This window comes from Sander vitreus, chromosome 8 (genome assembly GCF_031162955.1).
Source record: "Sander vitreus isolate 19-12246 chromosome 8, sanVit1, whole genome shotgun sequence".
Lineage (NCBI taxonomy): Eukaryota > Metazoa > Chordata > Actinopteri > Perciformes > Percidae > Sander > Sander vitreus.
The window spans coordinates 36,178,218-36,206,079 of NC_135862.1; the positions used below are offsets into that span (position 1 = coordinate 36,178,218).

At 42.2% G+C, this 27,862-nt stretch overlaps 2 protein-coding genes across 3 annotated transcripts in view; both read left to right on the forward strand.

Annotated features, from left to right (window-relative positions):
- On the forward strand, positions 1-9,668 carry LOC144522732 (uncharacterized). Its single transcript, XM_078258032.1, has 7 exons — positions 1-443; positions 1,848-2,071; positions 2,430-2,531; positions 3,273-3,374; positions 5,362-5,475; positions 5,787-5,895; positions 6,469-9,668. The coding sequence occupies exons 1-7, from the start codon at positions 329-331 to the stop codon at positions 8,220-8,222; spliced, it is 2,520 nt and encodes an 839-aa protein (XP_078114158.1). The 5' UTR covers positions 1-328; the 3' UTR covers positions 8,223-9,668.
- Positions 9,669-18,439: 8,771 nt separating this feature from the next.
- The window catches only part of tat (tyrosine aminotransferase), a 15,664-nt gene continuing 6,241 nt past the window's right edge, over positions 18,440-27,862 (forward strand). The window contains exons 1-7 of one of the 2 annotated variants that reach the window (XM_078256190.1): positions 18,440-18,530; positions 19,796-20,103; positions 20,481-20,585; positions 20,817-20,884; positions 22,286-22,444; positions 26,759-26,897; positions 27,156-27,208. In XM_078256190.1, the coding sequence (XP_078112316.1) occupies positions 18,526-18,530; positions 19,796-20,103; positions 20,481-20,585; positions 20,817-20,884; positions 22,286-22,444; positions 26,759-26,897; positions 27,156-27,208 (837 nt within the window). In that variant the 5' untranslated portion in view covers positions 18,440-18,525. The remainder of the gene's footprint in view (positions 18,531-19,795; positions 20,104-20,480; positions 20,586-20,816; positions 20,885-22,285; positions 22,445-26,758; positions 26,898-27,155; positions 27,209-27,862) is intronic. The other variant, XM_078256191.1, reaches the window with a different exon arrangement.

A 27,862-nucleotide genomic window follows, 5' to 3' on the forward strand; every position in this document is an offset into this window, starting at 1 on the left:
TTCCAGGTCAACAACATAAACTTCACAATAAAAGTCTACACGTGGTGTGCACGTAGTTATCGGAGCACAGTTCCTTTACAAAACTTTATTTTGAAGGCCAGTCAGTTCGACAAGGAAGTAATTTGTAACATTTTTCAAAACGAAACGATCTGCTGCAAACCAAACGGTCCCAGAGCTGGGAGTGTTCAACACTTGACATCCGTAACTTGCCGGTACATGTCCAGCACTGTGTGTATTTGGCAGCCCATTCATGAATGGGAGTTCAAAAAGGATGAGCGGGCTGATACCCGGTGCTTTTCCCAGCGGTCTGTAGTACACTGAGCATCTGATGGAAGGAGTGGAGCTGCAGCCTGCTGCCGAGAAGTGTTTGGAGGATTTCCCAAAGTTCCCGCTGTGGATCATAGAGTATGTCTGGGCTCACCAGATGATCGATATACAGGAAGGTTGGTTTATTATATTACTATACCCAGTTAACTTATCTATTACGTGTATTAGTATAAGGCTTAATTATTAGCGTTATAGTAAAATGATTATTATTATTATAGTCATTTTGCGTCATTTAAATGATTGCAAACAGTCGCGAATTTAGTAGAAGTGCAGATGAAGATCGAACTCACCATTTCAAATATGGTCAGGCAATGCGAGAGTAGTCCGTGCCTAAAAATAATTGAATTCGATACCCCCCCCCCCCCCACCGCCAAATACAGTGGTGCTCAAAAAAATCATCTTTTGGAAATTGATCTTAATGCCTTATTTAAAAAAAATGAGGAAAAATCCAACCTTTAATGACGCCAGTTTTCTTTGTGAATGAATAATGTTTCGTAAATAAATAAATGTTCTTCCTTAAAATACAGGGGGCATAAGTCAGTACACCTCTGTTAAATTCCCATAGAGGCAGGCAGACTTTTATTTTGAAAGGCCAGTTATTTCATGTATCCAGGATACTATGATCCTGATAAAGTTCCCTTGGCCCCCCATCATTACATACCCTTCACCATACCCCCCCATCATCACATACCCTTCACCATACCCCCACATCATCACATACCCTTCACCATACCCCCCCATCATCACATACCCTTCACCATACCCCCACATCATTACATACCCTTCACCATACCCCCCCATCATCACATACCCTTCACCATACCCCCACATCATCACATACCCTTCACCATACCTAGAGATTGGCATGGGGTACTTTACATGAGATCACCAGCTATTAGACTAACTGAAATACAACCATGCCAATCTCTAGGTATGGTGAAGGGTATGTGATGATGTGGGGGTATGGTGAAGGGTATGTGATGATGTGGGGGTATGGTGAAGGGTATGTGATGATGGGGTGGGGGTATGGTGAAGGGTATGTTATGATGGGGGGGTATGGTGAAGGGTATGTGATGATGTGGGGGTATGTGATGATGGGGGGCCAAGGGAACTTTATCAGGATGCATAGTATCCTGGATCCATGAAATAACTGGCCTTTCAAAATAAAAGTCTGCCTGCCTCTATGGGAATTTAACATAGAGGTGTACTGACTTATGCCCCCTGTGTTTTAAGGAAGAACATTTATTTATTTACGAAACATTATTCATTCACAAAGATAATTGGTGTCCTTAAAGGTTGGATTTTTCCTCATTTTTTTTTTTTAATTAAGGCATTTACATCACTTTCCAAAAGATGATTTTTTTTATTCCTCTTAACTTTAGCATGGGTTCATAAACTTATGAGCACCACTGTATCTGCACCTAAGTCTTCCACAAACCTAGGGAAAACACTGCTTTTGACAGTTTCAATAAAAGTAAGTCCGGAGGGGATGTGACATGCTTTATTTTGGTTCTTTACAGTTGTGGACCCTTCCAACTGGCCCGATGTGGACTCCCAGCCTCTGAGCCTCGAAGATTCCTGGAGGCTGCGTGTTGCCTCTGCCCGGGTCTATTCCACCGTGAAGACCAGGGACATGGATCACTTTGAGAGAGTGTTGGGCTTTCTAGAAGCCACTTACAGACTTCTACCCAGACTGGTGGCTCCCATCAAACACATGAAGATCATGTTTGGCCTCAAGACCATGGTATGGAGATGAGTGGTGGTAGCTTTCATTCATTTGACTTAAGCTTGATTTATGGTTCTGGGGAGGCTCGACAGAGCTTTCTCCGTAGCCTACGTAAGTGACCTGAAGTTTATACTTGGTGTGTGCGTCGAGCCGGCATGTGTGTGTGTGGTAGAGAAAGTGAGAGAGTGACAGTGATTAGCTTCTGTACTGTACGTAGCAATGGCGTAGATTTAACGCAGAAGCATAACTCACGCTTATGTTCCAGCTGCAGGTAATTATTGGCTGTTTCTATATATTTTTTTCACACGTTCTGTTTATCTCTCTCTCTCTCTCTCTCTCTCTCTCTCTCTCTCTCTCTCTTATTGTCTCCATCCAGGTCATTATGTGGATGCTCAGGGAGGGCCGAGGAATGGTTGATACTGTGTTTAAAATTAGCAAGTTCTTCCCAAGTAAACTACCTCAATACCAAGATCAATGTGTAAGTGTCCAACTTTAGAACAATCTGTTCTGTATATTTGTTTCTTTGAAATCTTCTCGGGGCATATGAACTTTGACGTGAGAATATTTTAGAATAAATAGCAGCCACTTATTTAAATGGAGTGAATATTGGAGGACACAATTAAAATGGCTGCTTGGATATTGTTATGTATACAGTATAGCTATTATTTCAAAGTTCAACTAACTTAGAATCTGATATGTCTATTTGAATCAACTTACGTTTTATGGGCTTTATAATCAAAAAAGGATGGCATTATGCAGTTAAGTATGGCAGCTCTATAATAATATCTTTATGTATATAGCACCTTTTAAAAAGAGTTTACAAAATGCTGTGACAAACAACCAAAACAGGGGAGCCAAACATTAATAAGACAAAATTGGGTAAATAAAAACAAGAAGACATGAGATGCAAAACATAGTAGTGAGAAGACAAAATCAATAAAAAAACAAATTTCAAACAGGAAAAAAAATAGTGTGATTCAGCGGATTGGAGCCAGACCCAGGCGTGCTTTCAGAGAGATCCGTAAAATCTTAAAATCAATTCTAAAATGAACAGGGAAGCAAATGGACTTGGTGTGATGGGATGTCGTCCCAGCTGCTGCACTCTGAGCCAGTTGGAGGCGAGAGAGTGACCTTTGGTTGATGCCCGTGCCTAACTCCTGCTTATATGAAAAGCTTACTCATTGGTTACCGATGTTTTGTGTCCTTTTGTCTTGCACAGAGTCAACATGAAATGTTCCTGATGAGGAAGAACCATGTGGACTTCAAGGCTCTGGCACAGGCCCTTGCTATGGACAAGGACAAACTTGAAGATTATATTAAGGTTAGTTTACTTCATCACACTGTCTGATAACAGTGGCAGTAACTGCCAGAATGAGTTTAAAGGACCCAATTTTGTCATTTTACATGTTGACATTGACTTTTCCTCAGTATGTGGTGATATATAACGTCATACAGCGGGGCTGGAATGGGCATCAGAAGATTTGGAAATGCATTTTCATGAGTCCATTTTTATTTATTTTTTGGTTTTTGGCCTGATAGTATAGTTTCAGTTTGTTTTAGTTTATTCAGTTTAAGGTACCGAAAAACCGTTTGAAACGCTGAGGAAGGGCGCTGCCCAAAAAGTCTGTTGTGTGGCAATAAAAAATCTGAATCAGAATACTTTATTGATCCCCTCAGGGAAATTATTTAGTTGCAGTTGCTCACAGTCAAATTCAAGGTAAAATAAGAGTAAGAAAAGTCAATAAGTGTTAAAGTAACATAGCTACTGTAAGAAATAAATAAAAACGTTAAGTAGAAGTAAGTGAGATTCGGTAAAAAAGATTGTTTCAAATGGATTGTAGAAATTCTATTGTAGTGATTATCCAAGATGATCCATAATCCAATCATTAATTGGAGTGCTGTCCTAGTACCTTTATCCATTTGTATCTACATTTAGGATCCAGCACCCAGCCTTTACAGTTTTCTAAGTTACTACGTGAGTTGAGGGCGTCCAGTCCTATTTTGTATAATACTGGTGGAATCAAAACAAGGACTAATTATAGTCAATCTAGCCTTCTTTTTCATGGTTTTCAGACAAAGTAAGCAGACTTAAACACATCAAAATGAATTACATTTTTGATGACGTGTACACCAGATCATTTCAGGGGGTTGTGTCGAGTATGGCTGATTCGTGCCGGGGTCCTGATCACCCTGTGGGGGTTGTATTCGCTACCAACCACCTCCCTCTACATTATCCCTTACATGTAGTCTCCCAGTGTGTTGAACATAGCACTGTTTTCTCTTTCAGCCCCTAACTTTGCTATCCAGCAGGGTGCACTGCTGATCCACATTCCACCATTTTAAATGTAGGCCTGTCCATAGTCCATACTCAAAAAGTGATTTAATGAGGAGTAATACATGCTTTGCATTTATGCCCAACCACATCTATAACTATCTACACATCTATATCTATAACTATCTATAACTCTGTAAGTTATACACTTTGTGGGAATTGTTAAGAGGGTGGAATTAGAATCGTCTAGCGCTTATTAATGTTTACTGGACCAAACCGTAAACTAGGGCTTCAACTAACGATTATTTTCATTATTGATTCATTTTGCTGGTTATTTCTCGATTAATCGAGTAATCTTTTGGTCTATAAAATGTCAGAAAATAGTAAAAAAAACAAAAGAAAAAAGGTTTCTCTAAAACCAAGGTGATGTCTTTAAATGTCTTGTTTTGTCGGTCCAAAACCCAAAGATATAGTGTTGAATATGATATAAAACAGAAAACCGCAGGAAATCTCCTTATATGCGGGCCTGAAAACAGCATTTTCTGCCATTTTTGCATGAGAAACGAGTTATTGATATCAAAATAGTTGGCGATTAGTTAACTAATTCATTAGTCGACTAATCGTTGTAGCTCTACAGTAAACAGACAAATGGAGAGCAACATTGTGAATTAAAAAATGTTTTTCGGAAACCCACACCATGACTGTTAGATTTATTCTGTGCAGTAAATGGCCACATGATGTCAACGGGTCCTTGAGCAAGACGCTGTATATGGCTGTCCACTGCTCCTAATGCTTAGGATGATTGAATTTCACTACAGGGGTTCTCAAACCACTGGTGATTTTAGACCCTTTTTAGGGGGGCTCAAGCCAATTTTAGTGTTTCAAGTGAGAGTTTTTCATTTGATTTGATTCTGTTAATCCATAAAGGGACTTTCGTTGTCTTCGTAAACTCAAAGTACTAAACTGTATGCAAATTACAGAAAGTCTGATCGAGGGGTGTATCCAGGTAACATGTTAAGTGCTTGCTCTCTTTCAGAATCAGATGGAGGAGCAGTATGGTGAACATTATGCCCAGAAAGTAGAGGACAGACTACTGCACTACCTACACCAGCTGGAGACTGTGTTACCAGGAGATACCTACATTGATAAGGTGTGTGTTCTTTATGGTAGTTTGCGCTTTAATCTCTGCTTGCTGTTGGTAAAAGTGTTGCCCAAAACAAAGCTAGGTGACTATGAGGAGATATTCACTGAATTTGACAAAAAGTGTATTGGATTAACATCACTTACTACACATTTAAGGTACCCTGGAGGGTTTTCTTGTAGTGTTATTTTTACATTCAGTGTTTCTCACCAAACACATATTCTGGAGGCCCGCTCATCAAAACATCGTTGCATAGCACCACTTGAATTGCCTCTGATATCATGATATGAATTTCTCATTGATTGCATTTTTTGAACTAGATACTGAAGCAAGAAAACCCTGCGACTGAGGAGGAGAAGCTGTTGTTGGAAGTCATTACCTCTGACTCCACGAACATAGCAACAACTCTAAAGAAACTGCTGCACTGTGGTAAGAAATACAAATAACATGCAAGCTCACCTTATGTATGTATAGAGAAAAAAAAACATCTTTGCTGTTTTTTTATGTTTTTAATGGCAGTTTCATTCAATTGCATACTGAGTACTTTACTTACACAGAAAGTGATGGACTCAGTGGACGTACTGTAATTCCATGACATGATGTATGAAAGTAATGGACAAGGCATCTCATCCCCTATTTTCCAATATAAGGACACCTCAGAGGGCATTATTGTCTGGATAATTCCTGAAAAATATGAACATGTGAGCAAATTGCTTGATATAAAACATGTGAGCAAACAGAAATTAAATTAGAGTACCAAGTTGGTACTTATCTTAAAGATATTCAGTTTACTGTCGTAGAGGAGTGAAGAAAATAGAAAATGTTCACATTTAAGAAGGTGGCATCAGGGAATTCATAGAAAATGACTCAAACCGATTAATCGATTATCAAAATTGCTGGCGATTAATTTAATGGTTGACAACTAACTAATCAATGAATCGATTAATCTTTGCAGCTCTGCATTTGTTAATCAAAGTGCATCACCATTTTGTTCCTTTTTAGATGTTGCTTCCTGTCATCCGGGCAGGATTTCTCAGTCCTCTGCAAATGGAACGAATGGAATGGAGAGCTCTCAACTCTCAAAGTCTGCTCGGTATGGCAGCTCTTCAAAGGCTCTCCTCAAGTCACTGGAAGCCAAGACTCGCCCACAGTTACAGCCAGATGTTTTTCAGGGAGGAGAGGCGGCTGACCAAGTTGTGTCCAAAGACAACCCTCTTTTGTTGGAGAATGACAATGTTTCAGATGTTAGCAGACATCATCAAACAGAAGAGGATGGTGAGGTAGTCAAAAGGATGGAGGAAGACGGCATTGACAAGGAAAAGGAGGAAATCAGTCAGAGGAGCAATGAAGGTGGTCAGGAGGCTTCCTCCTCCCCTCAGTTCTGCTCTAAACACCAACGATGGGTGAAGAGCATCCTGCAGGAGTGCCCCGACGAGTGCTCCGAAGAGCTGCTGCTTCAGGCCAATGTTTCTTCCTCTCCCCCACTGTTTCAGTCATCCTTGTCCACCACTTCATCACAAGACCTTACGCCCTCTGACCTCACCCCGTGCCCCTCTGACCAACAGCATCCATCTTCACAGACCTCAGCTCAGGCATCTAAACGAGCAAACCCTGAAGATGAGCAGAAGCCTGGATCAGCAAGTGATGCGTCTCAAACGGAACTTCTACCACAGCCCTCTTCATCTAGAGACACTCAGCTGCCCATGCTGTTGTCGCCAGTGGTCCGGCTGATAGACATTGCCTCCGTCGGAAGGATCTACCCTACCTTTAAACCCCATCAAGCAGCTCCAAATCACTTCGCCATGTCTAGTAACGAAAGGGCAGATTCTGCTTCCTGTCCTCGGTTACTAACTTCTCCACACCGCTCTGCCTCAAGGAACAATACCATACCTCGAGGAACGATGAAAGACTTCATGTTTGACCAACCAGACACTGTGGCCCCAACAAATCCCCCGAACACAACGTATAAAGTGAAAACAGCTCCTTTATCTCATGATGCATCTACTTCAACCAGCTGTCAACCACCAACTCAACGTTTTGTTCCCAAATTTTCAAGAAAGTTCCGACGGGCTTGTACTACCACCAGACATTCACAGGATGAGCAGTTCAAAGCGGCCCCATCTACCTTTAGGACGAGTTCGCCCTTACGTGACTTCAATGTCTCTGGGTTTCCAGAAGGTTCTACCTCTACTGCTCAATCAGGGACTCTATCGTCAGTCTGTGCTGCTAACCAAATCCCTTTATCAACTGAATTATCCTGCCAAGTTGTCCCTCAGAACTCCATCAAACCTCATCCTCACACACACATCACTCCTTTTCAATCAAAGACCCTACCATGCTCCACTGTCGTCTCCTCTACCTCCAACTCTGATTGCCCGACCGTCAGTTCTGAGACCAGAAGAGTCCTAAAAGCACAGCTGAGGTTATCCCTGCCAAGTCAGGCTGTGCTGCTGCAGTCCAAGCTGCTACAACCCTATGTGACTCTCAACAGACTGAGCACTCAGGAGTGTTACAGAGTGACAAAACGAAGGTCCTCCACCAGAAATGTAGATCCTGTGGTACAAGTCCGCAATGATGACAATGATGAGGAAGAAGATGCAGATTCCTCTTTTGATCTGAACACTCTTTACTCCAGTCATTCTTCAAGTAGTGACATCGAGGACTCACTTGATTGCGACCCTGATTACAAACCTTGCTTCAATAAGAAAAGACTTATCTTAGAGTATGAGACTGCAAGGATCCTGAATCATATATAAAAACATTTGAACAATCAGACTTTAGCATGACCTATACTGGCCTTTTGACACCAATACTGATATTGATATTCAGAGTTTAAGAAAAAGGTAAGATATATTGACCAATAGTATTTTCTTTAACATTAACAAATAATCTTGATACGCACCATTAGATTAATTTTTTTTAAAGAATTCTCGACAAGTTAAAGAAGCGGTACATTTTATAGTGTAGATTTGCCAGTGCTCTCTGATGGATACAATATTTAATGGTGACACTGTTTCTGAATGACCACAAACCTAGTTGTTACATTTCTGTACCATTTCTTGTTACTTAAAAAGCCACCATCTTGCTTCTGTGTTCACTTATTGTGTTATTATCTTGAATGTTTGGGTATTGTAACCATATCAAAAAGTTTATGGAGGTAGATTTGTTGACAAATCAATGACAAATCAAAATAAGTAACCCAGTGGGCTTCTCAACACAGCCTTGGGATATGTTATTTGTTTGTCAGTCAGTCGGCCCAGCAACACTTTGGTCCAGGCTAAAATATCTCTACAGCTGTTAAAGGGGTTGCCATGAAAGTTTATGAAGGCTTTGAAGGTCTGGAGGATAAAATATAATGATAATCCTAGTGCCATCAGCAGTGAAATATCTCAACATCCACTAAGTGGATTGGCACCACAGACTGTAAAAATAATGGACGAAGCTTCCAGGCCTGAAAAGCGAAGCCAATGCAGAAGTGCCTTAAACCTGCATTCTATCTAATTTCCATCAGGGGGGGACTCCACTGGTTGCAAAAAGAAGTCTGTTTCTACAGAAGTCTATGGGGGAAATAACCCTACTTTTCACTTGACTTATTCCCTAAAGAAACATTTTCATAATGAGTTTCTGGCTTCAATCGCTACTTTCAAGTCTTCTTCAATACAGCATGATGCTCATTTTGTACATTATGGTCCCATTTCTTTTAAAATAGACGATAAAGCAGGGGATGCTTTAGGGGCGTGGCTACACGCCGACCCGTCAATCATCACAGAGGCTAAGCGATGCGTATCCATGACACTGTACATTAAAATAGCTGTGAACTTGTTTTTGGGTGTTGTCTGTGTTTTCTTCTTAAACTTTGACCCTCTATCTGTGTGTTTTCACTTCATCTGTTTATTTATTAAAATAAGGTTAATTGGAACATTTGAACAATGTCATCCTCACCAGCTCCATCCTCGCGTCAAAAATCGTCACATCCAGTTGCAGAAGACCAAGATGGTGACACCCGTATCGCCAAAATCAAGGCTTTAAACGGCAGTCCACAAACCAATGGGTGACGTCACTGATGCTACGTCCACTATTTTTTACAGATTATGAATGGAACACCATATTGTACAGTCATGATTCCAAGATGATGTATCCTGATAATGACTTTGGTGATCCCCTGACTTTTCCATTTGAACCACCATGAGGTTCATATTTGTGTTTTTGAGTACAATGTCTTGACAAATATCAGATGAATTGCCATGCAATTTGGTACACTAATTCATTAGTCTGCATTCAGACAGACTTTATCTTATTTGTCCAATACTTTGGTTTATGACCTGCAGAATAAATGACATTCCCATCAACCTCAGCTGTACTATATGTTCACTTATAATTAGCAAATCTTTACTTGATAAATTACAGACATGGCTGATTCGCACGGGATTAAGATCAGAGGCAACCTCCGTAATTATTACAAATGACTAGAGGTCACCAGGTAATACTAATCCCGTGCAAATAGGGCTATAGAGCCATAAATAAGCATGGCTGCACTTTAGAATCATAGGCTGAATCTCATCCCCCTCATTTGATGGCTCTTCGACTCCACGGTCCTCAGCTGAACCGGACGTTGTTCTGTCCCTCCTCGGTGAAGGCCGTTTCGAAGCTCTTATTTCTACCCCGAGGGCTGAGGAGCGAGCATCGGGGAGGGATCATTGAGGAGCTATGAGCGAGGATATATGAGAGCAGCCTTCCTGGAAGCCGTGCAGCTGAAGGAGTTGCTAACTCCGCCCAAACAGCTGACGTATTCATGTGAAGCTTCAGAAGAATCTATCCCACTAATCTCATCCCTCTAAAACACATTTGCTCATTGCCTCTCCTCTCTGATGATTTCCTCGGTGGGAAGGACTAAGATGCGAAGAAGGGAGGCAAGTGAAGGAGTTAGGGATGCAATTTAAGGGCTTTGGGACGTACCCATAGTCTTGTCCTTTTAAGGGATCCCATGAGGAGCCATTTGTGCATGTTTGCTGTAGAGGTAAGTGTTCTGTCAGCTCCCAAATCAGTACAAGTTCCAGATCCATTCCATACTTCCATAAGAACCTGGTTTAATTAAAAATGTTATTGGCACAAAATATTTCCATCTTAAAAACAAATCTTAAAGCTATAGTGTGTAGTTTCTGTCTTCCTCATGAGGAATTCTAAGTAATGACAACAAAACTGCCGGCACATCCTCATGATACAAGCCTTCCATAATCGCGCACCACGCAGTTGCTAGTAGTCAAGGAGGACACGGAGGATTAAAAAAAAAACATGATGGACTCTTCAGAAGAGGTCATTATCTTCACTAAAGTTTCTGCATCACGCCACCATTTTCTGAACATAGTCATACTGAGAAATACAGAGAGAGTTTTGTGGAGCTGATAGTCACCCACAGTTACCCATTAACTTATTCCCTTATGTCAGGCAGATTTGGACCTACAGGATACCCCATGGACTGCCCACTGAGAGTCATGTCTACTTTTTTTTGGCCAATTATGTGCCTGTCTCTTGAGTCAGCCAATCAGCTTAGTAGAAGTCAGCTCCGTACGCAGGGTTTCCAGTGGTATGACACAATGCCACCTGCATGATGTTCAAATGTATGTATAAGACAGTTAAACTCCTATAGACCTGAGCGGAATATCACCAAGGGTGCACTGAGGACAACAGTAACGGCCTCTGTTTGCATATGTGTATTTACACAGTGCTGTCATAGGGAATAGTAGATCCAGGTCCAGACTCTGTGGTGGAGGTAAAATGAGGACACTTGTTACAGGCTTTTGACCTGAGGATCAAGATCACACATTCCTTACCAAGTAACTGAATTGAGATCTACAATTAAAGCCACCTTGAGTGAATCAGAGTCTAGTAGTTTCAAACTATTCTTCCATGTCCTGTGAAAGTAGGGTTTTAAACTAATGACCAACCTGTAATGTTACCAAGTTTATGAAGTTATCAAGGATAATCTCACATAATCCTAGCCTAGATTGCTCTACTTCTAGTTGCACTGTATCTCTACGTGAGGTATTATGTCTTCTGTGTATGTATTTTCAAATCTTTAGTCGGAAGTTACAAAATCTGGAAATATAATCAAGATTGACTTGGGAGTCGAAAGGAACTGCTCAACATTGCATTGGTGTTCTATGGGAAGACTGTAACCCAAACTTCAATTCTAATTCATCAGTTATCAAATGTGATTCTACTTACGTTTTGCACAATCCTAAAACTGACCCAGCCAGTACCCTTGTCTTCAAGGCCCAACCCAACTGGTACTGCCAAATGTGAGACTTGAACTTGACCCAAAGCTATATTTTTCATTATTTAGTTCATTACTGACCTTCGATGATGTACAAGTGTGCCCCAGGGTTTGTCAGTACCTTGTGATATTACTGTTGGGTGTGTTTACAGGTGCAATGGAATTATTCAAATTAAACAATTCAGATTAAAATGATTCAAATTCAGTTTGGTGATGCAATTATTCCCCTTGAGCAATCCAAATTCAAATATAAATTATTCAAATTCAGTTCTAGTGACACGTATTTCTGCGTTGCTAAAAGTCTTCTTTGCTCCTGTTTATTGATCTTGCTTTCTTAGGATTTATTATTGCTGTTCAGGAGGCATGTACTCTATTTTGTTTGCGCACAAATGCAATCACCAGCAGTGAGAGAACAAATGACCAAGGCAAAGATCCAAGAGATATATTGTGCAAGTATTGACTTATTATGTAAGTCTGTATTAAAAGGAAAATCTACCCAAAAGCATGATTTATTTGATGACATTCATAGCCTTTTAGTCAATAAAGCTAAAATACCGACATCCATTGACAAGATGGAAATCACCACTTGAATTGATGAGGTCATCATTTTAGTCCCCATGACTGACTCTGTGGGCACATATTATTTCACTATTACATTCAACAGTCCAACAGTTTTATTAGAATAAACAGAAAATGCTTCTGATTAACACAATGAAATGTGCTGTGTCCCAGAAAACAATATATAATTCTATTTTAGGGTGGATTTTCAGTTGAAGGCTTGTATCTGTTTATTTATTCATCCATCAGGTGTATTAGCTGTGAATGTTTACTGGGTTTCAGTATTGCGTCAGATACATGTGATGTTGCACGTTCCCACCATGAGGCTAAAGAGCAACGACTGATTAAGTAACAGCTTTGTTTTTCATTGTTTTTAAATTCATTTTTAGTGATTATTTTCAAGAAGATTTTTTAAATATTCAGATTTTCTTTGTCTGTGGAAATGACAATGTCTTAAAGTTTGGGTCCATGGGGTGTGGCGGGTAGCAGTAAAAAATTATTAAACTTATTAAATCTCCTTGACAACCCAAACGCACACGTGCATGCACACACAAACACAGACACACACACACACACACACACACACACACACACACACACACACACACAGACCTTGGACGATTCAGTGATCTGCCAGGGCTGGGTTGGCATCATCTAAAAGACACACGCACACATGCACACATGCACACACACACATCACAAAGCTAGACACATGAAAGCAGCAGGCAGTCAGCTGACACAGCCTACACTTTTTATTAATAACAATGTGTAATGATGTGATGATGTCACCAATACAAAGATTAAAACTAGCCTTTTTGACTATTTTTGATGAGTGCATGTTGACTACCCCACCATGCTGATTTATGAAACTGAGCGGTCACCCCTCCCCCGATGGAGTACGAGACAATGACTTTGCAGTTTTTGGAGGAAAGCTGAGGTCAAACTTAAGGGGCACACAAGAAGCCAGAACAAGTCTCACAATAACTTCATCCAGTTCTTTGAACTGTAAAATGAAGTGATGCTGAGCACGGACACCCCACAGTTAAAAGAAACAGCTTGACTGACAGGCTATAATGTAGCCAGTAGTTTTCCACTGATGTTTAAGTGTTACCCCCTTTTTCGCCTCAGTGCCAGCTCACAGTAGTAGGCCTATTGAACATTAACTGCATAAAATGGGATAACACTATCTCCTCAGTGTGTTTTGTAGGAACTGTTTGTCTGTCTGACATAATGATTAAACACAACATGATCTAGAGGCTCATTCTGGCAGACACTGTGACACATGAAATCATAACATGTTTTGTTGACTTATGTATTAGCCTTAGTATGTCATAACCATCATGAATATGTAACTTTTTGTTTGGGCAGGGAGCATGCTGTCAGAAATAAAGAGTACGTTTGAGGTCCATTTATGTTCTCTAAACCAGAGATATTCTACAGGGGGTCCGGGACCCATAGGGGGTCCTCAGAGTCACTGGAGTGGGGCCTCCTAATTATTGTTGAATATTAAAATGTCTTAACATGAATCCAACATATTTATTAGCATATATAAAGCACTGATGATAGGCTTACTGACCTATAGGTTAGGTAGTCACTAAGGTAGCCACCCACAGATGCAGTTTATCCTAAGGATTCACTGTCACATGTAACATTAAAACATGATTTATAAAATCATGCCAACAATTATTATTTTAATGGCTTCGTATTCTATGCAAAAAAGGTATGCATAAAGGCTTTAGACCACCCACACATAATTGTAGGCCCAGTTTAATATGCAACTTAATTTTATACATTATACGTATGTAGTAGGGGTCCCTGCTCTGTCTCTGTTTCAGTTAAGGGGACCTTGGCTTAAAAAACGTGGAAGACCCCTGCTCTAAGGTACAACTGCTGGTCGTGTAGCCTCATAGGGTCATAGTTGGTCCTTAACCCTTGTGTTGTCCTTCCGGCTCAAAATTGAAAATTAACTTTTTTTTAAACTTTTGTCTCTTATTTTGCCGCTTTTTTAAAACGTTTTTGTCTCTTCGACATAGCATTTTTCTAAGTTTTCTGAGCTTTTTTTCCACTACCACCAGTATACACTAACAACAATTTATTACCACTATTGTTACACTTATTGTTGGAACTTATGGTCAAAAAACCTCTATCTGCGAGAGAGAGAGAGAGTGGTCCTTGTGTTTCACACTTGACCCTGTTTTTAACCTCTGCCCTCTGCCCCCCCAATCACCCTGCTAGCTCAGGTTACCCCTTTAAGTCAATAAAAGTAGTGAACTGATCCCTGAATTTGAAGAGCGTTTCATGGACCCTTCTGTGTTACTTTTTGGGCAAACTGTTAAGTGTACTGTAAGTGTTAAATGAGTTCAGCTTGCATCACGTTTTATGCCTCTGTCTGTTTTATGCCTTATGTTATTATTATTACGTGCCTCTTCTGCGCGATGGTGCCGCTGTGTTTTAATGTGTTGGGTAATGTCATTTTTCCCGCCGTGCGCTACATTAAAATCAATGCGACCTTACAAAAAGCGTGGAGGTTGTGGATATGACTCGGTAAGATGCATGTAAATTGTTGCGCCCAACACTGTTGAAATCTACAGCTATATTTCCATTTCTTTGCGTGAACACCGCCTTCACTTGCTTTTTTTATTGGCTTGCTTTCGGGTCTGAACTTTCCGCGAAGCTTACGCAGAGATCAACTGGGTTGTAGGTTGCCAGGTTGAGGGTTATGGGTTGCCAGGTTGAGGGTTATGGGTTGCCAGGTTGAGGTGACAAACGGTTTGAAAACTGTATATGGTGTGTGGATTGTGTGAATAGGATGCGTTTCATACAAGATCTGGCAACTGGTCGACATTAGACAAATATATTGGTCTGATTATTCATAAAGGAGTTTGGGCAATGCAAATTACGGGAGTTTCCCAGGAGAAATAACAAACTGGGAGGGGTCCGGGAGATAGGGCTAAAAAACGGGAGAAACCCGGAAAAAACGGGAGTGTTGGCAGGTATGGTTTACTGCTGTTTCTAGCAGCCTTCAATCTGAACAGGAAGTCACAGAAACACTCACATCCTGTTAGGCCCAGTTCCAATTTAATAAAATGTTATGAGAGCCATAGGCCTATATTAGCTTGTACACAGTCTCCAGTTTGTATTATGACAGAGTAGTACAAGCTCCTCCTGAGTCTCTCAGTGCTGGACTGGTGTATCTGGTACCTTCTTCCGGACCTCAACAGGAAGGAAAGGCTGTTACCTGGGGGGTTTGGATCTTTAATGATTCTCCTAGCCTATTTCATGCAGCGTCTGGTGTAAATATCCTTTAGGCAGGGTAGGACACTTTGCAGATTTTAAGGGACAAAATACAGATGTAGGTAATAACTATAGATCACAACCAAGAACTGTTTTCTTTTCTAAATATCGATTTGCATAGAGTACAAACTGTAAGGGCACAAATATGTACCCTTGTTAAGAGATACAATAGGTGTACCCAAAGATTCTCTACGTACCTTTGCTTTGAGGGTACAGCCCAGTGACAAGCCATTGGACCCCTTAAGGTGCAAATTTTGCACATTATTTCTGACAGTGTACAAGCAAGGGCTAATATTTCTGTATGTGTAGGCAATGAGTCTTTGCTCAGATTTTGTGACATAGTTTGACTTTTCTGATAAAAGGATTTAATCAAACGTTTTTTACATCCATTACAAAGGACAAAGTCTAATTTGATCAAATATGTTTTCTGCTCTCCTCTCTGTCCTCATGGTCACATTTTTCTCTGGTTTCTTCATTTAATAGGCTATATATTTAGTTAAGACAGAAAAAGTTAGGAAGTGTGTGCTCAATTGCAAAATAAATAAAAAATAAATAAATATTGTTTTCATGTAGGCCTATTTGACATATTCTATAGATGGCTGTAGTAGACATTAAAACTATAGTGAAAGGTATCAGTTATGTAATGTTGCTGGAATGATGCCAATATAAAGCCACTCAGAGAAAATAGACAGGGCGCACCGCTGCAGCCTGCTCACATGGGCTGTGTGGCTGCTCCAACAGTCTACGGGCTGTTCCTGTTAATGGGCGCCGAAATGAAATAGCAAGATGTCCACAGCGCACACGTGGTGCTCAGGTAGGCGGTGTGGTAGTCTCGCTTTACCAGACCTTCCTCCACAGCACTGCAGAGGAGGGCCTGGCGAGTCCACACAGCATTCCTGGATGGGAGAAAAACCTGCTCTGATTTATTGGAATTTCTTTAAACCAATCACAATCATCTTGGATGGCGCTAAGCGCCGGACGGAGAAACGGTGCCTCTGCAAAATAGCCTTGGGAAGGAATTTATTTTTTTGGTGGAACGTGTACGTTCAAAAGTAGTTTTAGTCGTGCAAGCGAAAACTCAGATTGGACAGATAGTCTAGCTAGCTGTCTGGATTTACCCTGCAGAGATCTGAGGAGCAGTTAACCATAGTCCTCACAAATCCACCGGAGGTTAGAATTACATTGCAAACGACTTTTCGTAGTTACTTATAACATCAAAGCAGCCATAAACAGTATTTTTATACTAATCAACTGTTAAGGGAGTCAGCTGAACTGATGAACCCACAAGAATCACCCAACTCTGCAATTTGTTTTTAGTCGCTATTTTACTATTATCAATAGTATGGTGCAGTGTTTCAAAACTCTTAGTACAAGACTCCCAACTGGTCATACTTGTAAATCATTCAATCTTACATTCAAAGCAACTGATTTTCCTTCATTTGGCTCGTAAACATCTTTCACTACAAGTCAATGTTTCAACCTCTCAGTTTCTGGTGAACACCTAAACATATCACAGTGCAATTCTTTCAATTAAGTTATTGTTACAATCACTTAGTCCAAGACCGAACAATCAAAATACATGTTTCAAAATGATCCTTTGAAGTGCTAAAGATGATCTGTTTGCTTCACTGTTTTCACATTACACTAGGTAAAAATGTACATTACCCATCCGATTCAACAACAAACAATTTCCATAATTCCTATCCCATAATCAGAAGTGTGATCAATGAAGACATCGTCCCCAATCATCCATGCAACATACTTTTACTGTATTGCAACATTACTGTAAGATTTTGTCAATCAAATACTGTAAAAAAAACACTGTAACAGAACTGAAAGAAAATAGTTTACTGTAAATACTGTAAACGTTTTCTGTAGTACACACTACACTAATCTGCATCAGTCTGGTCTTCTGGATTTGTCCATACGTTCTCGTTCACATCACAACATATGTTTTCATAGTTCATGCACCTTAGGGAAAATCTGACATTGGTCAGCAGTGATGTCATCCCAAGCCTCATCCACACTGTTGTATTGTACACACTGTAATCATTGCAGTGGTTCTTTGTAGCCCTGATGGTTTGAGCCCTACTGTAAGTTACCAACACTAAGGTTGTGGGTCCAAATCCCACTGAGGTCACATAAAATCTCACACCTTAGGGTGGTGATTCTGAAGTTTTGCATCGGACTATAATAGGCAAAATAAAAACCATACATACATACAGTAAATTAGGCAAATGTTTCACTGACTATCAGTTAGGATCAATGAGCATAGTGTTAGTAAAAATGATTTTAACAATAGAGAAGAAAATCCTATCCAAAGTTATGCATGTACTTTGTTTGACTGTAGTGTATTTCAATGTGAAACTGGTCTTTCTAGATGTTTTTTGTACACTTGGAGTTGTGAAAAGAAGTACTTTTTGATGATCTGTTGATTTATTTGTACATAAGGTAGTGAAGTTTAAAAAAAACCTGTAACATAGCCTATATTTATTCCAAGTATTAACAGTATATTTTCAGCAGCAACAAAAAAATGCATCCACTATTTGAATATTTAGGTAGGCTAGTTTTACATTTCTTCCGTGCTGCTGCCATATTGACGGACTTTGTGCCCTCTGTGTTTTGATGCCAGCGCTTGACGCACTCCTGCAGACGCCGCTGAGGTATCCTGATGCATGCCTACAACCCGTACCACAGACCCCCCCACCCCTCCCCCCAGTTTTGAGTTGGTATGGTTCTGATTAGTGCTGTTAGAGGGGTGTAATGGTCCAACCCTCAGTGTCCACCAATGGAAATCTGGGCAGGGCTCAACACCCATCTTTGGGTCTCTTGCTATATAACCGGCGTAAAGCCCATACGGTTCATCTTGTGTAACATAAGGCTAATTAACGCGCGCTGCAGCTTTTTTGAAGAGACTTTCTGTTGCATATTAAATGACGTAAGTACCAGTATGATTTTGAATCTTATTTGATAATTTCAATTAACGCTCTGCTATTGAACAAATGACATACGAATGGAGTTGCAAGCATTATAAATGCATGTTTTTTTTTTTAACTGTTTTGTTGATGTTTTGGTGCAACATGTTGTTGTAAGTCTATTTGTTTTGCACAACAATAATTCATTATTTATTAATTATCTCCACTCTGTCGGTTCAACGAAGAGGGTTAACACAAACAGAACAGAATCACCTTTGGATGATTGAAAAATGAAATATTATGAGAACCCAGCAGAATTAAGAAAGGAAGTCTACCTAATATGTTAATCTAATATTAATGGTTGAATATATGCAGAATCAGATGCGATCTATATCATATTTAGATAATAATATTCATTCTGAGTTTTGTTTTATAATAATTCAGAATTGTATGCACAATTGTGAGGCAGATTTTTTAAAGTTGGACATCAGTCGAGAATTCTCCACTTTCTTTCATATCCTCTACTCAAATAGCCTTAAAAGTAGCAATAACCCTGTAAAAAAATACTCTGCTACTAAAATAGGCCTATCACTACACTATTTTAATAACTAAACAAATATTAAATCCGTGTCGGGACTAAATGTAGGAAGCCATTTAACTACTAGGCCTACTTACTTTTATGGCAGAAGCCCAAATATCAAGAGAAAATGAACAAAACTCAGGCAAGACGCTCCCACTGTGGTATTAATATGATAGGCTCCATCCATGGGTATTAACCTGTTAATATGGGCGCCGAAATGAAAGGCAATAGGTCTGCTCAGGTAGACGTGTGGCCTGGTCTCTCCCGCACAGATAGCTGTCAGTTTCAAGCAGTTTTTTTTAGGAGATAGTTTAGGAAGATAGCCGTCAGGAATTATGGACAGAGAGACAAAACCAAACCCACGCTTGCACCATATACTAGACCTTTGTATGGGCCCCCCTTGGGCTGGGGTTATCTGTACCCTTTGACCCCCCCCCCCCCAACAGCATGCCTTGGGTAATCAATTCATTATATGTTATAAGACGATCACATAGTAAAATCTAAATGTGTAAAGTAACTACTAACTACTGGCTCTCTGTCAGATAAATGTAGTGAAGTAAAAACACAATTTCTCTCTGAACTGTAGTGGGAAAGTACTGTAGCATAAAATGGAACACTCAAGTTAAGTATAAGTACCTCAAGATTAAATTTAAGTTTGAGTAAATGTATTTTTCTGCTCCAACACTCATCGTCCATCACCTTCATCAGTTCCAGGCTGGATAACAAGTGTAACTTGGTTCAGATGAATGGGAATGGAGTCCACGGGAAAGGAACTGTCAATGGCAAAAGCCTGAATGGGACTGGAGTCAATGGGAATGGAGTAGTACATGGGAACAGCATCCACCACGTCAGTGTGAATGGCAGTTTGTATCCAGCCAAAACCAAGAGCCGCAGGCAGAGATGGGAGGTGAAGCCCTCGGAGATGGCCAACAACACCCTCAATCCCATCAGAGCCATCGTGGATGGGATGAAGCTCACTCCGAACCCGGGTAAACCCATGATCGCACTTTCTATAGGTGAGCAATAAATCAGTCAACAGATAAACACTCTTTAGGTCAATCTAATATTGTGTGATTATAATCAATAAAGACTACCCCCTTAGATTTCCAATTTGTTTCTAAAAATATTAGAAATAAACCAGACCAATAACTTACCTATATGATATGAAATGTAATGGCATGTTGTCCATGTACTGCGTTCACTGTCTTATTTATTTTAGTTTGACAACAATTCTACTAGCCTTTTATCTTTTAGAGATATTTGGTTTCTTACACATGTATGTGCCCTATATTACATGATTTTTTTCCATGTGTAGAGGGATACTTTGTTAAATGCTTAATCACTGTGTTCTCTCCCTGTGGACTGATTGCTGACTATCACATCTGTTCTCCAGGGGATCCCACTGTGTTTGGAAACATGCCTACAGACATTGCTGTACTGCAGGCCATGAAAGACGCAATAGACTGCCAGAAATACAACGGCTATGCTCCTTCTGTTGGTAAGTCACACTAACCAGTAAACTCACTACATCTAAAGCAAACATCTTTAGGTTTGCACAAAGGAACCAGAAATTGTGTGATCTCAGTAAATAACATACTATGTGCTCATGTTTACCAACCCCAGCAGTCAGTGATGTCCTGTTCCGAACAAGGACATGTAGTGGCAATTAAAGAATTTAATTTTATATATATATATATGTACTGTATATTTTCTCTGTGTCCAACCACAGGTTATCTGAAGAGCCGACAGGCAGTGGCCAACTTTTACACCTGCCCTGAGGCTCCCCTAGAGGCAGAGGTGCTTACTCCTTAAACACCTCATACTTTTGCTAACATACTTTTTTATACATGCCTTTTCATCCTCATTCCTCTGCAGTGCTACATTGGAACCTGAATGACAATATACTATGACACCTAAAGTACACGTGTCAAACTTAAAGTGCCCATATTATGAAAAAAACACTTTTTATGGGATTTGGAGTGTTCTTTTGTGTCTCTGGTGCTTCCACACGCATACAAACTTTGGAAAAAACCCATCCATGCTGTTCTGAGTGAGATACGGTTTCTGAATGTGTCCTGTCTTCAGTCTCCGGGTCAGCTGGTCAAAATCGGCACGGCTTGTGACATCACAAGCTGAAACGAGCTAGCATGCTACCTCGTTCTCAATAGCAAAGCACTGCTACAACACACACTAGTTCACCATAATCTACAAAAGAACTACTTCCATGTGCGTCCTCATTCAGAAGTCTCCCAGCTAATCCTGCCTTGTAACTGACCGAAGTTGAAGAAACTGTCTATGGAGCTAGCTAGCTGACATGATCTACATCTGAGCTACTGAGCATGTGCGAGTGCAATCAAAGATAGTACAGAAGAAGAAGAAAAGAGGTCTCACTCTGTAGCTAAAACAGAGACCAGCTGAAAAGAGGATCTGCAGCAGTGAGAGAGAGCTGTGCAGTACAACATGTAAACCTATTCTGGTACAACCTTAAAATACAATTATGAACCTGAAAATGAGCATAATATGGGCGCTTTAAGGCCAGTGGGCAAAATCCGGCCCCTGGCAAATTTTGATCCGGCCCCCATACATATTTAGGTTCACAATAGTTTTTGTTACTTTTGCAAAGTTTTTGACACTTTTTTGAACGTTTTTGATGTTTTTTGGCATTTTTTCGATATTTTTGCCGACCAAACTGTAGGTGAGAAGACTATATAGGACATGCAATAATACAGTCAAAGATAAAAAAAAATTATTTTGATTATTTTTTGGGGGCTTTTTTCCCTTAATTTCAGAGTGAGAGACAGTGGATAGACAGAAAAGGTGGGAGAGAGATGGGGGATGACACGCAGCAAAGGGCTGCAGGTTGGATTTGAACCCGGGCCGCTGCAAAGGACTCAGCTTTACATGGGGGCACATGCTCTTACTGGGTGAGCTAGAGGTCGCCCCCAGTCAAAGATAATTTACTTTTTTGATGACATAAAAGCAATAAACTCTACATGTCATGGCCCTTGATGTGATTCTCATTTTCCAGTGTGGCCCTTAGGGAAATTGAGTTTGACACCCCTGACCTAAGTGCATTGTTGTTACAGTGACTTTATTCTCGTCAAAGACTAGAAACTGTTGAGTGTTGCTGTTTGCATGGATAAGTGTTTTTGTTGTCTATGTTTTTCAAAGTAAAGATCACCACCCTCTCTATTCCAGGATGTCATTTTAACCAGTGGCTGCAGTCAGGCCATTGACCTGGCTATCAGTGTCCTGTGTAACCCAGGGGACAACATCCTGGTCCCATGCCCAGGCTTCTCTTTATATAAGACTCTGGCTGTCTCCATGGGCATCAAGGTCAAACTCTACAACCTTCTGGTAAGTAGGAGCTGGTACCATCCCAACCCCCACTATACTGTTTATTCTTTTGTGTCTATTCACTTAGCCTCACTGACTATGTTTACATGCACACAATATTGCTGTTTTTGCCCATATACTGGAAAAGACAATATTCCAACTAATCTGTTTACATGGCTAATGAAAGTAAATATTCCACTAATATTCCCATTTACATGCAGCCATGCAAAAATAGGATTTTTTTCAAAGTTTTCCACTGGTGGCAGACTCGTTGGACCATGCGAACCCAGCCTCCATCTTCCATTCCGTCAACCATCCATCTTCCATCCATCCATCTTCATCCGCTTATCCGGGGTCGGGTCGCGGGGGTAGCAGCTCCAGCAGGGGACCCCAAACTTCCCTTTCCCGGGCCACATTAACCAGCTCCGACTGGGGGATCCCGAGGCGTTCCCAGGCCAGGTTAGAGATATAATCCCTCCACCTAGTCCTGGGTCTCCCCCGAGGCCTCCTCCCAGCTGGACGTGCCTGGAACACCTCCCTAGGGAGGCGCCCAGGGGGCATCCTTACCAGATGCCCGAACCACCTCAACTGGCTCCTTTCGACGCAAAGGAGCAGCGGCTCTACTCCGAGCTCCTCACGGATAACTGAGCTTCTCACCCTATCTCTAAGGGAGACGCCAGCTACCCTCCTGAGGAAACCCATTTCGGCCGCTTGTACCCTGGATCTTGTTCTTTCGGTCATGACCCAGCCTTCATGACCATAGGTGAGGTAGGAACAAAAACTGACCGATAGATTGAGAGCTTTGCCTTCTGGCTCAGCTCTCTTTTCGTCTAACGGTGCGATAAATTGAATGTAATACCGCACCTGCTGTGCCGATTCTCCGACCAATCTCCCGCTCCATTGTCCCCTCACTCGCGAACAAGACCCCAAGGTACTTGAACTCCTTCACTTGGGGTAAGGACTCATTCCCTACCTGGAGAAGGCACTCCATCGGTTTCCTGCTGAGAACCATGGCCTCCGATTTAGAGGTGCTGATCCTCATCCCAGCCGCTTCACACTCGGCTGCGAACCGATCCAGTGAGTGCTGAAGGTCACAGGCCGATGATGCCATCAGGACCACATCATCTGCAAAAAAGCAGCGATGAGATCCCCAGCCCACCGAACTGCAACCCCTCTCCACCCCGACTACGCCTCGATATCCTGTCCATAAATACTACAAACAGGATTGGTGACAAAGCGCAGCCCTGGCGGAGGCCAACTCTCACCTGAAACGAGTCCGACTTACTGCCGAGAACCCGGACACAGCTCTCGCTTTGGTCGTACAGAGATTGGATGGCCCTGAGAAGGGACCCCCTCACCCCGTACTCCCGCAGCACCTCCCACAGTATCTCCCGGGGCACCCGGTCATACGCCTTCTCCAGATCCACAAAACACATGTAGACTGGTTGGGCATACCCAGGCTCCCTCCAGGATCCTTGCAAGAGTAAAGATCTGGTCCGTTGTTCCACGACCAGGGACGGAATCCGCATTGTTCCTCTTCAACCTGAGATTCGACTATCGACCGAATCCTCCTTTCCAGCACCTTGGAGTAGACTTTACCGGGAGGCTGAGAAGTGTGATACCCCTGTAATTGGCACACACCCTCTGGTCCCCCTTTTTAAAAAGGGAACCACCACCCCGGTCTGCCACTCCTTAGGCACCGTCCCAGACTTCCACGCAATGTTGAAGAGGCGTGTCAACCAAGACAACCCCCTCCACACCCAGAGCTTTAAGCATTTCTGGGACGGATCTCATCAATTCCTGGGGCTTTGCCACTGTGGAGTTGTTTAACTACCTCAGCAACCTCCACCAGGGAAATTGATGCCAATCCCCCCCTCATCCTCCAGCTCTGCCTCTACCATAGACGGCGTATTAGTCGGATTTAGGAGTTCCTCAAAGTGCTCCTTCCACCGCCCTATTACCTCCTCAGTTGAGGTCAACGGCGTCCCATCCTTACTGTACACAGCTTGGATGGTTCCCCGCTTCCCCCTCCTGAGGTGGCGAACGGTTTTCCAGAAGCACCTTGGTGCCGACCGAAAGTCCTTCTCCATGTCTTCTCCGAACTTCTCCCACACACGCTGCTTTGCCTCTTTCACGGCAGAGGCTGCAGCCCTTCGAGCCCTTCGGTACCTTGCAACTGCCTCCGGAGTCGTCTGGGATAACATATCCCGGAAAGACTCCTTCTTCAATCGGACGGCTTCCCTGACCACCGGTGTCCACCACGGTGTTCGTGGGTTACCGCCCCTTGAGGCACCTAAGACCCTAAGACCACAGCTCCTCACCGCAGCTTCAGCAATGGAAACTTTGAACACTGTCCACTCGGGTTCAATGCCCCCAGCCTCCACAGGGATGCACGAAAAGCTCCGCCGGAGGTGTGAGTTGAAAGTCTGTCGGACAGGGCCTCCTCCAGACGTTCCCAATTTACCCGCACTACCCGTTTGGGCTTACCAGGTCTGTCCAGAGTCTTCCCCCCACCCCTGACCCAACTCACCACCAGATGGTGATCGGTTGACAGCTCCGCCCCTCTCTTCACCCGAGTGTCCAAAACATATGGCCTCAGATCAGATGAAACGATTATAAAATCGATCATTGACCTTTGGCCTAGGGTGCTCTGGTACCAAGTACACTTATGAGCATCCCTATGTTCGAACATGGTGTTCGTTATAGACAATCCATGACTAGCACAGAAGTCCAACAACAAACAACCACTCTGGTTTAGATCAGGGAGGCCGTTCCTCCCAATCACGCCTCTCCATGTGTCTCCATCATTACCCACGTGCGCGTTGAAGTCCCCCAGCAGAACTATGGAGTCCCCAACTGGAGCCCCATGCAGGACTCCACTCAAGGTCTCCAAGAAGGCCGAATACTCTGAACTCTTGTTTGGTGCATATGCACAAACAACAGTCAGAGTTTTTCCCCCCACAACCCGCAGGCGTAGGGAGGCGACCCTCTCGTCCACCGGGTTAAACTCCAACGTAGCGGCGCTCAGCCAGGGGCTTGTGAGTATCCCCACACCCGCCCGGCGCCTCACACCCTGGGCAACTCCGGAGAAGAAAAGAGTCCAACCCCTATCCAGGAGTATGGTTCCGGCTCCTTCCCCCACAGAGAGGTGACATTCCACGTCCCCAGAGCCAGCCTCTGCTGCCCGGGTCTGGTCCGTCGAGGCCCCTGACCTTCACTGCCACCCATGTGGCAGCGCACCCGACCCCAGCGGTTCCTCCCACAGGTGGTGGGCCCATTCCGTCAACCACCTTCTTGAATATGTCGGCGTTGCGATGTTTGTGCATATTTAAAAACCTGTTGATAGCCAAGTCTTTCATAATGTTTAAAGTAGGTGTGTTTCCCGTTTCGACCACAGATCTGGGATTTTCCTTTGGCCATGCATCTCTACCGCAGCCTTGCAAACTTTTGGCTGTAGTTGGTTTGTGTACAACCATAGCAACGCACAGAGCTGACCCGAAGCCGTAAACAGGCAAGAGGACGAAAACTGTTGCACACTGCGGTAACAACCCTGACTGAAACCCATATTCCCAATATGCTGTATACATGTCCAAAGAAAGCTCCTAAAACCTGAAAAATACCTGCAATTCCAATGTTTCATTGGAAAATACTAAATTCGGAAAAAGGCCTCATTCGGAATATTGAAAATGGAATATGCCGTTTACATGACCCGCATCAAATTCAGAATATTGTGATACTCGACATAGTCTATATCCACGACGCTCCACTTCCGGGATTGTTCAGGTGCCGGTGGAAATTCCGCTGGATGTCCCTCATTTCAGTCGGATGTCCGTCCCCTTCCTCTGTCTCTGTGTTGGCGTTCTAACCTCTGGTGGATTTGTGAGGACTATGGTTAACTGCTCCTCAGATCTCTGCAGGGTAAATCCAGACAGCTAGCTAGACTATCTGTCCAATCTGAGGTTTCTGTTGCACGACTAAAACTACTTTTGAACGTCCACATGTTCCACCAAAACCAGTTCCTTCCTGAGACTATTTAGCAGAGGCATCGTGGCTCCGTCCGGAGCTTAGCACCGCCCAAGATGATTGTGATTGGTTTAAAGAAATGCCAATAAACCAGAGCACTGTCCTGTATGGACTCCACAGACCTTCCTTTTCTGTGAGATTATATTCGGCATAATAGTGAAATATAAGTGTGTATGTAAATGTACACAATGTAACAGGTTGTTTCTCATGTTTGCTTTAGTAACTATTCCTAAACATCTTCAAGACACAAGTATTCTTATCATACACAATAAAGTGTCTGCCCTCACCCAGACAATCATCTTTGATTTGCAGCCAGAGAAGTCATGGGAGGTTGACCTGAAACACTTGGAGAGCCTGATTGACGAGAGGACATCCTGTCTGATTGTTACCAATCCATCCAATCCGTGTGGCTCTGTGTTCAGCGAGGAACACCTACAGAAAATCCTCAAAGGTTAGCTGCAGTTCTGCCGACTTGGCATGTTTATGTGCGATGTGTCGCCATTTTTGTTTTCTCGAAGTGCCCAAGACAAATTTCTCCTAAAGGTGACAATAAAGGCATATCTTATATTATCTTTAGAAAAATAGTTAAAATACATCAAAATCTTTGAATTGGCATCACAATTGAAGTCAGTGGCGAACATATGGATTATCACATAAACACAGCATTTGTGTCTTAGTGAAACAATCAAATGTTGCTTGTTTTCCCCAGTGGCCTCCAGACACTGCGTTCCCATTCTGGCTGATGAAATCTACAGCAATATGGTGAGTACTACCACAGGGCTTGGCCCTTTGTAACAATAGATAGGGGGTCATTTTTTAAAATTTTGTACACTAGAGTGTTGCTTACTGTGCTCCAGGCTGCGTGTTAAATTTGGATCCCGATGATCGGATCCAAAACCAAATTTTTCCAAACTATTCCAATAAAAAAAGAGTTGGGACCGGTTCTCGATGCCCAATCCTAGTGACAGCAGAGGTTGTGTTTTATTTGGGGGTATTTGACCTGGATCTGGACCATGGGTGGACAACCCTTCATCAGAACAGGGGGGATTAGGGGGCGTGTGCTGTGAATGAGGCCTGGAAGCAGCAACCAGTAAGATGGGTACACTGGATGAGCAGGGGGCATGGAGGTCAAGTCAAGTCAAGGCAAGTCAGCTTTATTGAAATTTCTTCACATATACTAGACATGCAGAGGAATCAAAAGTTCGTTTCTCACCATCCCAACATCCCAACAGATAAGACATTCCTACCACAAGAGTAAAAAAAAAAGTGCTCAACAGATAGGGCCATTTTTTTCCTAACACTTAAAACAATAAATGTCAACAATATCACAAGATAATATCACAAGACAAAAACACAATAATGTCACAGGCAGCAAAAGCTTTTATATAATGTGCCGTGGTAGAGCAGAAAGATGTA